This window comes from Gopherus evgoodei, chromosome 5 (assembly GCF_007399415.2).
Source record: "Gopherus evgoodei ecotype Sinaloan lineage chromosome 5, rGopEvg1_v1.p, whole genome shotgun sequence".
NCBI classification, from domain to species: domain Eukaryota; kingdom Metazoa; phylum Chordata; order Testudines; family Testudinidae; genus Gopherus; species Gopherus evgoodei.
Genome location: NC_044326.1, coordinates 117,355,082 through 117,370,131, shown reverse-complemented (window position 1 = coordinate 117,370,131; position 15,050 = coordinate 117,355,082). Strand labels below are relative to the sequence as shown.

General features: G+C 38.4%; 1 protein-coding gene across 10 annotated transcripts in view; it reads right to left on the bottom strand.

Moving 5' to 3' along the window:
- Positions 1–15,050, bottom strand: part of STPG2 (sperm tail PG-rich repeat containing 2) — a 422,300-nt gene that overhangs the window by 261,533 nt on the left and 145,717 nt on the right. For all 10 annotated transcript variants that reach the window (XM_030564765.1, XM_030564764.1, XM_030564761.1 and 7 more), the window contains one exon: positions 3,201–3,366. In XM_030564765.1, coding sequence (XP_030420625.1) covers positions 3,201–3,366 — 166 coding nt within the window. The remainder of the gene's footprint in view (positions 1–3,200; positions 3,367–15,050) is intronic.

Here is a 15,050-nt window from a genome sequence, read left to right as displayed (position 1 = left end):
CATTTACCCTAACTTTGTATTCATGTCAGTAAAAGGCGCCAGTGATACCTTGGTCAGGCTGTTTGCTTCTGTTGTATACAGTTGGTGACCTACAAACATACCAACTAGTCAAACAAGCTTTAGAATTATGTACTGAATGCCCCAAGTAAACAATATAAGAAGGCAATGAAGTAAATTTGTAATTCAGAACTACTTTCCCCCTTTTGCAGGAATGTTGACATCCAGATTTGTCATAGCCCCGTTGCTCCTGTTGGCATGAGGGCCCACCATTCAGTCTACTGGTGACATCAAACCCACCTCTGATTGAATTCTCCTAGAGGCTTAAGAGTTTGCCTGTAAGCTCCTATATTTTCTCCTGTTTCTTTGACCCTCTCTTCCTCATCTACCCCTCTCCTCCGCAAAAAAAGGAAAGTGGGCTAGCTACTTTAATTTTACCCTGATTATTGACGCATACTACATGTAATTTTAAAGTTGTTGGAACTTACTTTCACACTGTTATATATAGAAACTGCCAGTAACTGCTATAGCTGAATATCTAAAACTACACAGCAAATTATTTTTGCTAAGCCAAATGCAGCAATTACTAGTGCTACCTGTTAAGGAAAAAAGCACAAGTACAAATCATTACTGTTAATCCACAAACCAAATAATGGTATTATGGGAGAAAGCAGCAACTTTTTCTACGGTTTATTTTGACCCCTTCCATTTGAAAAAGGTTAGCAGATTGAAACTTAAGAGACTGAAAATCCTCTATATAGCCATCCAATAAATATACCATGGACAATGTCAGTGCAAGCTCTCTCTTATTGCCCCATCATAGTGCCTCAAACAGGTTCATTAATTCTGTCTCCCAGCAATCCTTCGCTCTCTGTGGAGACTACCACCAAAGGTGCTGTTTATTGACAATTCTGGTGATGGTTTTGTGATGTGGATTCCTGCTCACTGGGAAATGTCTGGCCTCGGACAGTCAGTTCATTTCACACAGATGAATACAACTTTCAATTTATTACCAGTCTGGGCTTGATTTGCAGAAGCAACCCGAACGTGAAAGTCTCTATAAACTCATTATCAATACCATTATAAATTTATGATTTAATACTAGAATTGTTATTGAAACATTAATTTCAAAATTTGTCAGAATAACTTGAAAAACTCCGGAAAGAGGTTTCAAAATAACAGCTAATGAAGGCGACAAAATAAAGTGGATCCTCATGTCAGCACTATGGCTAACATTCTTGAAAGACCGGGACCTCACTGAATTTTGCCTCTATGTTTTGTAGTTTATTGGATAGCCTGTATTTGTCTGTTTTTGTTTTTTAATAAACCTTAATATAAACTATTTCTATCCCAAGGTTATTATTCTGAGATTCCAGAACAAACACAGACTTTCTGGCTGTTTACTGACAATACATTTCTAGGACACCTTTAAAGAATTTCTTACTATTTATTCTACTTTTCTTTCATGTTTTGAAATTGTATTTGATACCTCAAACTTCCTTAAAACCCACAGACTCTTTGAATTATAGTTCTGTTTTCTCACAGTTTGTGAGGTAAGGTATCACATGTCAAACAGAAACCTGGCAACCAGAATACAATGGCTAGCAACAGTGTGACAATTTGCAAAACATCAACTTAATGGCTAGGAAACCTGATTGTATCTGCAAGGATAAAAGGAGAGTGTACATAGGGACAGGCCCCTCCTTCCCCTGAGTGCCCTGTTGCCCAACCAGAGAGATGTGAGATGATTAGCTCTTGCTCCCAAATCATTTATTTAAAGCCCAGCCAAGGGTTTCTCAGGCCTCTTGCACCAATCATGGAGACACAATTATGATAGGATCTAGGAATAGTATTTAGGAATTTAATATTAGGAATTTGTATGAATGTTAGTTTGTCGCAACTTGCAGCTGGGGTTCAGTGTGAATATAATGCCAAAAAGCCAGCAAACAGAAAACAAGAGACATGAGATTTCACTGGTAAACCCTAGGTCTATAGGAAAAGTCCTGAAGTCCTTGCAGACTGGGGTCCCTCTTCGGTACCTTCTGACTTTGCCACAGGGTAAGGCAAGAGGATTTAGCCAAGCAAGTTGAACCCTTGGGTTAGGCAGTGGAGAGCTACCCTGAGATATGGGCTATATGAGAGATACCCAGTAAACCCCACACTGAACTCAAGTGAATGCCTGGTTTGTGAAGACAGGCAGATAGTGACCCTCTCCAATTTTAAAAAAAGATGCAGCTTGCTGCTTAAAATCCAACCCTGTCTGTCCTCATTAATTTGTGTCCCCTGATCTACGATTTATTATATAATAAGGCAGAGACGGATATACAAGCACTTTTGCAATGATTTCCGAGACTTAAATTACAAAAAAAAATTTTCACTGCAAGTTATTCACTGGAAGATGAGAATATATTTCTATTTTCCTATGTAACTTTATCTTAATGAGCAAATATGTAGCATTCTCATACCCAATCAGTAGTAAGTCAACAGTTTGAAAAGCAAATCAAACCCGACTCATATGCCGTAAACAAGGTCTATATTTTTAAATGGGAACAAACGTCTTTATATTAACAAGGTTCAAAGTCACCATGCAGAATGAAATATAAAGTAGGCATATGGTTTGCCCACTTATCAATTTGATCGGCTTTCTTAAAACGTAACACTCTGCTTTCTTCCCCAAACCTGAAGAAGAGCTCTGTGTAGCTCAAAAGCTTGTACCTTCCACCAACAGAAGTTTGTCCAATAAAAGATATTCCCTCACTTACCTTGTCTCTCTCATATCTTGGAAAAATCATAGCTACAGCAATACCACAAACAATTTTTTCTTAAAATGCAGTGATATTGGTTATTTCATTCCTTAAACAATTTCAATTTAACCAGCAAAATTAGTCATCAGATAGCCTCAGATTAATCCCCTCAGGGATGAAGAAGTGGCTTAATTCAATAAAGTATTTTTAACAGGTGTTGATTCTTTGCTTTCTATTTTACTTACTGGTCGCTAAATTGGAGGATTGGCATTAAGGCTCAGATTTGCATCCCATGGGACACGGATGTTTAACTTCCCTATGCTCCTTTGAAAATCCCAATCTAAAATCACTTGTCTCAAATGACTTAACACTAACATTTTGGAATGGTTCTCAAGAAAGAGAATAATATTTTAGCTGTTTAAGTTAAAGTTTTATTAGGAAAGAAAGTAATAAACTTACCTGGTACATCTTTGTCAGTGTTGTATATATTTTTTCTAGGTGTGGCACTGAGAAAAGAGGTATGCTTTCTTTTAGCCAGTGTGGTTCTGGGAGGCATATAGTGGCTTTTATTATGTGATTTCTCAAATGATTTTTGAACCTCATAGGAGCCTGGTGGTGGAATTTCCTATAGTATTAAAGAAAATAAGAAAAGTGTCAACTGAAATAACCAAGAATTCAGTCAGTGTGGTAAGCCATTACAACACCTCTGTACCACAAATTGCAGAAAAGCACCACATACTTAATTTAAAAAAACAAACAAACATTGTTTATCTTATGTCTGCTACAGATAGATTTCAATATCATAATACTAGTTTTATTGCAACACTAGGCCTTTAGTTTAATAAAAGGAATAATTTATTATGGGAGGAAAGCCAAAGCTTTATTAATCACACAAGTACAGAACAGGCATAAGATTGTTACAATTATTTATTAAATTCTCCCAAATGCCTGGAAGTATGTTAAGACACTGAGATTCCACTACAGAGTCTACTAGAAAACTGTGCAGCACTTTGAGCTCAGGAAAGGAATAGCCAATGTCCTTTCAGAACTAGAGCTGGGCGAATTCCTCTCTCCCACCAAATATTAAATTGTATGTAACTAATTAAATAGTCATTGGATCAGGAACTTGAAGTTGAGTCTCTCATATTGCAGAAGAATACCCTAGAGTAATCAGCAGTGTGTCTATCTCAGTTTCTCCTGTTGAAGCTGTTCCACCCTGGGCCAGAGACAGCTATTGAGAATGATGCTATAGCCTGGTGGTTAGGGCACTCATCTAGGTAGTGGGAGACAAGTTTATGTCCTTACACCAATTATTCATTTTCTTTTTTTTATACACAGTGGGACAGCTTCCACAGGAGAGACAGAGACACTTACACCAGGATATCCCATAGCCCAGTGGTTAGGATGCTCCCTTAAAATGTGGGAGACCCAAATTAAAAGAATTGAACCTGGATCATAACTAGAGTAAACAGACAGACCAAACATAAGGATTCAATATGGAAATCCTGTAATATGGGAAACAGAGTGCTCATTCATATGACTGCTCCTCCTCCTCTTGAATAGGATTGACATGGGAGAGACTGGTAATCTATGTTCAATGGTACCTGCATCTACAAGCTTCAGGGGTGAAATCCTGGCCACATTGAAAGGAGTGGGAGGTTTGCCACTGACTCTGATGGAGTTAGGACTTCACCTCTGAAGTTTATATCACTGAGGAAGCTATAGGCACAAGCTGCTGCATTAGGTTAAAAATCTCCATTTCCCCAAAAGAACCTTTTTAATAGGCTCAGATGAAAGTGAAACTGAAAAAATATATCATTCAGATGCAGAATTTCCTGTAAATAGATAAACAATGTTTTTCTAAGATTTCACTGATATATCAGCAACTCTTTAGGAATTCCAAAAAAACACAAAACTTGTATCTTTGATGATTTCATGTTTCTTTTTTTTAAACACATGCATGAATGTGAAGTACATTACAGCAAAAAGTATTATAAAACAAGGATTGCTATATTTAAGCATGTGAATTCTTCCATTATTTCTACTGAAATTGTGATTATGCAAGATATATCATTTATTTTTGTTTGTTTCCATTTGCATCTCTCAAAACACTCTAGGCTCAGTACTGAAGTTAAAAAACACAAGCATTAGTCAATCATATGTCAAAAGGCATTGAAAGACAATTAGCAAATTAGATATATTGTATATATCGTAAAATTAAGTTTGTTTTTTATCTACTGGGTAATTTTCAACATCTTACAAATCAGGAACAGTGACTGACAGTGCATCTTTTGCTTGGAAATAATTAACTATGCAAATTGCACTTCGAAGAATTCAATCTTTTTTGCCTCTGGTAATTTCTTTGCTTTATGTGAATGTTCTCAAATGTCACCTTCTATCTATAATTATATCTAACACAATGTGGCAGGCCAAACAAAAAAAGGATCACACTCTTGGTGGGGGTTTTTTGCGTTTTTGTTGTTGTTTCTGGTAACAGAACTAATTTCCCAGGACACTGGCTTTCTTTCCCAGTCATTGTCTTAAATTGGCTTGGCCCCTCCTCAGACTAAACTAAGTCTTTCTTAAATTATACACAGTTGCATATAACAGAAAAAGCACACAAACAAGTGGGTTACTTGCCTGTTCTTCTATGAGAGATCAATGACTCTTACAGCTTTCCCCAGTTCTTTCCCCATTCTGTGGGAGAGGAGTTTTTTAAATACCCAGCCCCTGTTCCCAACAGACTTTGCTAGAGCCAGAGACTATGATCCTGTTTGCCATAGGAACTACAGCTCCCACTCCGCCATGCTCTCCTGGTCTAGTGAGAGAGAGGCTGTCTGGAAACACACAGCACCAGCTTAATTCCTTACCGCTATGAGGTGAGGGAAGATCAAATTCACCCTGCTCATAGGCCCTAAACCATTAGCAGAGTGGGTTTCTCCATAGCCCAAAAAGACCATTTCTTCTGCCTCACAAACTACATCACCAGTCCCTCAAGTAAGTTTTAGGAAAACTTTAAGAGGACAATACTAGCCTATCCAAAACTGTATAGGGCAGGTACACTCAGTCACCCACACGTTCTGAGCACACATTTTAACATTTAGCTTAATTCAGACATACAACAACGAAAGCCCCCAATTTAAGATATATCTTTAAAATATTAATTATGCAACATCAACCAAGAGAGACAGAAAGGCAGTATACACTCATGCTACTTACATGCTGGAAGTTATCATCTTGAGTTCATACTCATTTGAGAGGACTCACCACATGCTAAAATCATGGAATGGGGAAAAAGTGGAAATAACTAGGATGTCCTAAGCCACCCAGCAGCACCACAGAATTCCAACTAAAACAAACCAATTTCTTGTCCAATCTACCACTGCAGTCACCCAGGATTATTGTTCTAGGTGACTTTAATGTCCATGTAGGCAAGGGCTCTTTTAGGTTGCCTTTGGATCTCATGGTCACCATAACAACCATGAATTTATCCCTGGCCCTCATGTATACCTGGGCACACGTCTGTTTTTCATTTCAAGTTGAACTGGGTATTGAGTGTAATTTTTAAATATTCATTAGGATCAGATCATCACTAAATTGAGTTTGAGGTATAGTTTCATCTTTGTTTCCATCCAGATAGAGAACTTATTTCATTAGTTTAATCATGAAGACCGCAGGATCCAAATGATTTCAGATTTCTCCAGGGGAGAAGACCATGAAGACAGCAACCCAGTCCATTGCTAGTGTGATTGTTAATCAATAATCCTTCTATGCATCCTATTATTTGTCATCACCTGTCATCATTCATGCATACAAAATCATCTACAACTGACCAAACATGTGCAGCCAAGTCAAATTGATATTTTTTTTAATTCAGTTCTGTGATGGTAGCAATGTGGAGGTGAAGAAAGTTCTCTCTTCACCACAGCATTTGCAAAATCACATCCAGCAAAAAACTGTCTCAAATGATTGGATACCCAGGTAAATCCTGATGGTCTCTTTTCAGAGAGTCAACATTTCTCTTCCACAAGGAATTTTCCACTTCACTTACTTCTTCAGAATCAGGCACAGAAAAGATTTGAATCCACATCTCCTGAACGTGTTAGTCACCAGGCAAAACAGCCATTCTTGTTCTTACTCTCTGTGGCCCAAGGAATACAAAATGGAACTGTATCAAGAGAAGAGATTAAGTGGAGAATAGCCAATAGCCTGGTGGACAGGGCACCCACCTGACAGGAGAGAGAGCAGAGTTCAAGACTCTGCTCTAATGACGAATTAGATATTTATACGAAGTGAAAAGCTTCAACAGGAGAGACTGAGAGCAATGCATCTGAGAACAGCCTACAGTCTGGTGCAGAAGATGATCACCTGGATGGGGAGAGATCTGAGTGCAAGCCCCTGCTTTAGAATGGGGATTCAAATCTGGGAGCCACCCAGCCAAGTGCCCTAACCGCTGGGCTAAATGTTATTGTGGGTGGGGTGCACACATGCAAAGTTTTTTGAGCTGGCCCTGAAAAATCTTTTCCCAGCCCAAATTAATTGGTCAATTCACAATTTCAGATCAACTGAGGCTGAATTTTTTGGCAAATAAACATTTTGTCTGAAAAATGTCACTCCGGTTTAGTCATTAGATCCTTATTCAAGAAGCTATCATTGCACACCAAAAGAAGGGTTCAGAAGTCAAATTTGGCACTGGTGATCATGGTAGTAGATAGAAAGCAGAAAGAAAAGCGAGTTTAAAAGCAGGAGAAACCAAAGGAAAAATAAGAGCATTATGGGTGGGAGAAAGCTGTAAATTAAGTCACATTTCTGGTAACTCACAAGCCCGGTATCCAGGGGTAGGGATAATGGGGAAGAAAAGAGACAGACAGCCTCTCAAGAGAACCTTAGGTGCTGTGCAGATTTTACCTTGCAGTGAGACCAGATTCTGCCACCTTTATATGTTGAATGGCATCTTTGTGAGTAATTCCACTGATTTCAATAAGCTACCTCTGAAGTAAGCTGCTGCTCAACAGGAAAAAGGATATCAGAATATGACACAATGTGTGCAGTGAATGAAGCAAAGGGTCTTGCTAAATCCTGCTTCTTTCAAGCAGGATGGAGGGAAATGTACTTGACCTCTAGTCAACTAAAATGCATATGAGCAAAGATAGCCTGGATAACCCTTCTATTCCAGCAAATGCAACTGCCCTCGATGGAAGCAAAGAATTCCTTCTGAAAAAAGTTCTTTGATAGATCATAACTGTGAATGACATACCAAGACATCCCCTCCAGCAACTCCACACAGCCTAAAACAGTTTTGAAGACCAAATTATTTTCAATGACTATCACACTCTGTCTGTCTGTCTCTCTCTCACACACACACACACACAGAACCTTCAGAAGGAAATATCAATATAACAATATAAAAGTAACAGAGACCAAAACTGGAACTAATTCATCCCTGGTCTCATTGAGAATTACATAGAGATTTAATTTGGCACTCTTTCTAGAGATCTGTCTAATGAAAGTACATTTAATGTAGCTGTGCATTCAGGCACTGGTATGGAAAACTGGCTTTCTAGCAGTAACAATACTAATAAAGATTATTATTTTTCCAGTACATGTTCTTGACAGTTTACAGACCAAAGACAATAGTTCTGAATCTTTTGCATCAGTTTAAATCAGATATAATTCCACTCAAATCAGTAGATTTACGCCACTCTAAAACCAGTATAACTGAGATCAGATTCATATTTATTGTCTCTGCCCCCAAGAGTTTACAATCGAAGTTACAATATAACATGACGACGGCAGAAAAAAACAATGGGGATAGAAGGTGCAAGTGGGAAGGAAGGAAATGGACCAAAACACTCAACATTCCCCAAATGTCAAATCTTTAATGTTACTGAGTTTTCTTAAGTTATTAACAAAAATTGACATAGATTAAAACTATTAAAAATCAAACCTTTCTGCCACACTGAGGACCTTTAACTAAATAACAATATATTCAGAGATTAAGATTTACTAATAGCAAAGAAATTCATTTTCACCTTCCTGATATTGCTTTCAGAGAGCTCCACTGTAGGACACTATTTAGCTGTGACCACTTTGAGAAGGTGAGCTCAACAGCTCTGAGGCATTACTCTCCCCAAACCAGCATCAGCTCCTGATGCCATGTGGAGAGAACATGAACTGTCAAGGTGTATAACAAACTCCACGTAGCATCTCTACATATTTCAGATATGGGCACATTGCAGATGTAGGTCATTAAAGTTGGCATAGGACAGCAAGCCAATCCAGCTCTGCAGATGCATGAACATTAACCAGTTCATAAAAAGATTGGTTCATAGTATTATACACTTAAGACAGCCTTTGAGACTAGATGGTTTGACCACAGAATATTCTCCAATATCATATATTCTGTTCAACTTTCTGAATTTCTTATTTCAGTTTAAGTTGTAAGCTAATTTCTTTTTTGACATCCAGTGTGCAAACTCACTTCCCCAGAACAATTATGAGGCTAGCCTTTGGGGAGTATGGAGTGCAAGTGAGGTTGATAAAGCTCAACTCCAATAATATTTTTGTCAGCAATTTGGGATAAGGCCCAGTATCATCTTGCCTTTATGGAATATAATATAAAATGGCTTAGCCATCAAAGTCTGCAACCCAAGACCCTCTTGCCAAGGTGATGGCCACAAAAAATAAGATCTCTAATACTGAGAGCAAAATCCCAAAGCCCTACTAGCATCCAGATTCAAAAGATATTTTTAAAAGTATTTTGCTAGGAAACTAAGTAAACCAAAGTTACCAGAGATAGCTTTGAAGACACCAGGACAGAAAAAAAAATGTAATATAACTGGAGCTGAATAGCAAACCAGTCAAGACCTTACCTTGAACAGACTTTTTTAAATAGTTCTATTTGACAGTGTAACATTTCCTGGTATAAGGCTTTCTAGACATCAACAATACTCTGCTTTGATCTCCTCAGGTGTGTATTAAATTCTCCTACTCCTACTACACAGTAGCTATGTTCTCAGATTAAAGGGTATGATATTTTGATAAGCTTCCCTGACGCTTTGCTAATATAAGAGATCTTTTCTCCAGATGAGAGTGAATGGATGTTCTTTGGACAGAACTATAAGCTCTGAGATCCAAGCCTGCCATAACCTTGCAGATGCAACTAAAAATACTCAGTCAGTCTTGCCACATCTTCCTCAGTACTATGGGAAAGAAAAGAAAACAAGGAAAGACATGAAGGAGCCCCTTCTTCAGTGTATAAGAAAGGCATTTGATAGATATGGTGGATCTCTACCCAGTTTTCAGCAAAATGTTACTTGTTCACACCTGCAGAAAAAAATCCCTATTCAAATGACACCTCCTGACGCCAGCAAATATCTGGCAAGCCACAGAGAGTCTGAGTGACCAACTTTTCAACTCTGTTTCTCAGCTCTGGACTCACTTTTTCTTTCCTGCCAGGTGCAAAGCACATTTCTGGGAGAATCGGCATCAGTTGCCCTCTGATTTATAAAAGAAGATATGAGAGTCATTCTTAAGGTGCTCAGTTCTAACCAAGTTTACATGGAATCTTCACTCCTGGGGCTTCCAAAGTTCATAGACAAAGATTTTTGCTAGCACATATTGGATGTGTTTAGACCTAGCATTATCTGAGGAGCAGGATGAGAGAAGACCATCTCTTCAAGACATTCTCTGGCAGTGTCCACCAAATTAGAGTTTTTGGCCTTCTGAGATAGAAACATTAAGTTAAAGCTGTAAACATTCGGTTTGTATACTAAAATCAATTGCCCATGCAAAAATCACACTGTAGTTTTTGTAAATGAAATGACAGATGTTGGCTGACATCAGGCCTAAGCCTCATGAATAAAATATCCCCTCCCCTCACCCTTGCTATGTCCATTGCTTGGATGAAATTTTAGAACCAGTGCTCTGGTCGGGATGCCAAAGCTCTTGTGGGATCTAAGATGCCCACTGTGACTAGTAGAACACACATTGGGACCAAGATTTGTTTTAATTTACCCTCAAACAGAGATCTGCAGAGGGAATAAATAGCCCAGAGAATGTTAACCAACCCCTGTAACATTTGGCTCATGTGAGCCAGTCATTAAGATACAGGTTCACTTGTAAGACTTGATGATATAGATGAGCTGCATCCACTTTCAAAGTTTTTGATGAATATCTTAGGAACTGTCCACTAGCCCAAAGAGCAATAGCTTAAACTGTTAGTGGTCACCCACCATGAGCCAGAGATACTTACTATGCTTTGTCTTATGGAGATATGCAAATAATCATCTCAAAGGTTCAGGGCTTTGAAACACTCCTGAGATTCTAAAGCATGAGTTATACTTTTCAGTTAAACCATCAGAATTTTATTTTCAGTTTTCTATTTTCAGTTCCAGAGCAGGGCATAGATCATAGCTGTAGGAATGAGTAAATGTGAGGGCTAAAATTCTTTCCACTTGTTAAGCTCTGATACCAGCTCTATGACTCCATTATCTGCAGTACCAATACTTCTTCTGGCAGCAGTTTCTCATGAGGGGGCTCTTCGGCAATGAGTTTTGGGATGGCTTTGAAATGGAGCAAGTACCCCTGTTGATGAGCTCCAAGGCTCAGTGGTCTCAAGAAATGACTTGCCAGCCCTGCAAAAGTGAGGATAAATGGTCCTCATAAAGGATGCATTAGAAAAGCAAGAAGAATAAGGATGTGGGCACTCCAAGACTAGCTTTAAGTCCTTTGGGCCTTGGGCGAGCAGTGATGCCAGGTGGCCCAGGCAAACCCTGCACGGTGTCCCATTTTATCTTTGGGAAATATGATCACTCTATGCATAGATCACTTTTAAAATGGGATGTAGTCTCCTACATCACTTAGCTATTTTTAACAAATTTACCCCGTGCCACAGTCCATATGAACAAGGGGATAGAATTAAGATTTTATTTTCCTTTTTTCAAACTGAAATAACATTAACCATTAAAATAGTAAAAATAGAACATGATCAGATAATTAAAGACTGTGTCATAATACATATACACAAGGGAGCTGAATTAAGGCTGCACAAGCATATGTACAGACCCAGTTCTCCCCACAAACCTCAGCTCTTGTGAGAGCTGTCTCCCCTTCCTCCCACCCATTGGTTCCTAGTCCTAGTTTCCTTGTCCAGCCATTCCCAGTTCCCCTCTCCCCATCTCCTTGTCCAATCTCAGTGTTCTTCATTGGCCAACTGGCTCCCATTTTCCCCCATCCCCCATTTCACTCATCAGCTGCCAGTCCAAGTCTCTTTGCCCAACCAACCCTAGTTTTCTACTCCTCAACACTCAGTAAAAAAATTTCTCTCTTCCCCTCCCCTCAGTCCCAGTCTCATCAGACTCCTTATCCCAATCAACACTTTTTCCTCCCCCTAATCTGGCAATTGTCCTCTCTGCATGTTAATCAGTCAGTTTCTACTTCCATACTGCCTGGACACCTGCAGGGCTATTTCTGAAAGCACAAGAGAGGCAGGCTCTCTGCTTTCAGTTCTGGTGGCTTACCTCTTTCTGGCACACAGCAGCATATTCACAGAAAGTTCACCTTTGCCTCGATAGCCTTAGGCCAGCTAGAGCATGCTCATTCACTCTTTAGGGATGGCATATATGCAGTCCTGGCAGACACAGGAACTGTGAGGGAATTGGAGCATTCTTAGTCACTGTGTATGGATGGAGCATGTGCAGTCTGGTCAGCACAAGGGCCTGTGAGGGGGTTATGCATGCTCAACGAGGACAGAAACTTGGGAGATTTTATCTGCTAAAAATCTCAGGAGTGTTTTCTGAGCATGTTTCAACTTTTCAAAGGCTTATAACTAGTCCAAATTTGGGCAAATTTACATACAAACAATAAAAGGCAAATCAATGACACAAAGGTCACATGGGCCATATTTTGAGTCCTTGAACAAAGCAAGCAGGTGGTAGAGTACTCAAAGAAAAGGTCAACAGAACTTTAACATTACAAAACAACATATGTTTCTCTACCCTCATTCTTAGAAGTGGCTGAACTATTTTGGCCAAAAATTTCCAAAAAATATCATTCTGAGGCAGACACTCAGCCCAAACTGCTAAGTTTGGCAAAGTTATAAGTAACTAAGAAGAGGGTCTTATAATAGAAGTTTCAAGTAACCTTAATAATAGATGGTATTACCAGTCATCTCTATAATAATATTTCACACGTCACCAGTTCTTACATACAAGTACTGTGAAAACTCTACATTAAATTTAACATTTTGTTTTATTTAGAAACTGTTTGTCCCCTTTGATTGTAAGTTCCCTGGAGCAGGACTGTCCCTAAGTATGTGGAAATGGCACAGTAGGTAATGGACACCAACCCAAATAAACATTAATACTAATATTAATAATATATTAAGGCCAGACTTTCAAGACATGCTTAAAATCCAACATTAAGACATAGAAGGTGAAATTCTGGCCTTCCTTCAATGACTTCAATAGAACTAGGATTTCACCTAGTCTATTTTCCAGCTCCAACAAAAGGAAGCCCCAAACAGGATGCAAGTCCGCTATTAATATATCAGATGGCAACAGCCAAACCTTGCAAAAAGTGGGAAAGAGTTGGCAGAACAATAATTCTAGTCACACAACTTAATTCCAACCTGGATGACAAGTGCCAAAATTAGTATTTTAAGTCTTTTAATATCCCTATATAAAAGGTATTATACAAGTGAAAAGTTTATTATTTGGTTCCGGCACCAGAACTGAGCTGACTGTAATACTTTGTGACAATGGACATAGAACATTCCTCATTCACTTCTATTAGCATAATAAATACAGCTGATTTAACAAACTTCAGCATGACAAGATGAAACATCCCTAATCCCTATCCCCCTAACCGTATGTATGCTGCTTCTGAACCATCTGCAAACACGCCACATGACACAGGGTTAAGAAAAAAAATCATCCAAGTACATAAGTTAAAAAGACCTCTCTCTCTTTTCACTGTTCTCTTTTGATCTCATGTCCATGTTTCTCTGTTTTATTCTTATTTATGCTAAATATGTAGTGCTGCTCACACCCGACAAGTCCAATTGCAGGCCATGTTTTCTGTTTTTTCTTTTAATAATTTCTTTGTGTACCAAGCACCTTACATTTAATTATTCTATATCCTTGGCAAAGTGAGTATCTGATCATGTCTCAGCTATTTTGATGGTAGTTAAGCAACTTGCATATTTCAAGCCAACCTCTAATTTCTAGATAAACTACCTTTCTCATGATATGCAGTTTCTATTAAAGGAAAAAGATTCTTCAGGGCAAGAACTTTAAAAATCTAATCATAGTCTTTGTTATTTTCAAAGTCAGTTTCAAATATCCAAATACATAGGAACTGACATGTAATTGTAACTCAATTTTATTCAGAATATAATGTAATTTTACTAATATCTATATTAGACATAAAAAGATGAGGTGTCTTATAAAGGACTCTATCATTCATTAATACTATTGAGGAACTGTCATGCTAAAAGTTATTTCTAACTTTCTTCATGTATTTTATAGGATTAAACTAAATTGTATTTTGCATTATTTATTGCCTAATTTTTAAATGTCTCTATCATAGTCATTGTGAATCTACAGCTTAATATATCAGAGGAAAATATAAAATTTCTGGATACAGTATTCCAGCCTAAGAATATTGTTAATTCCATCAAATCTGCAGATTCCATCCAACAATGGCTACTTAGTATAGCTGTGATATTTTTTAATATTTTGAAAAGCAAATACCTTTGTATCCTGCAAAAAAATGTCATACCTTAAAGATAGAGGACCCAATTCTACTCTCAGTTGCAGAAGCTTCATTACCACTGAATTCATCTGTGAACACCTCATAAGTAAATGCAGAATTTAGCTCAGAGTGTGTGTGTGTGTGTGTGTGCGCGTGCGTGTTAGAATTACTTGAGCTTTCTAATTACAAATGGAAACACCCTCTGTGCTCTTTTCTTGGAGTGCAGGAGTGAAAGTCTGTGAAAAACAGGCAGTCTGGAAATATGTACACCTGGCAGACTAATGACCTGAAACCACAACACCACATCCTATTTTTGGCAACCCTTGCAACCTTTGCTTTTGCTCCATTTGATCAGCTATGTGATACTTTTGATTGACACGTTTTTGTAATTTGGGGGTTATAAAAGGGAATTGGGACTTTGTGGACACATCAAGATCTCCAGCCACAGATGGACAGCTGGCCACTGAAACGCTATGGCTGAAATCACCCAAAGACCACTCCAAGCTCCTGAGGGGAAAGCCTAAAGGGTATTTTGCAGTTTGGGGTGCTCTATAA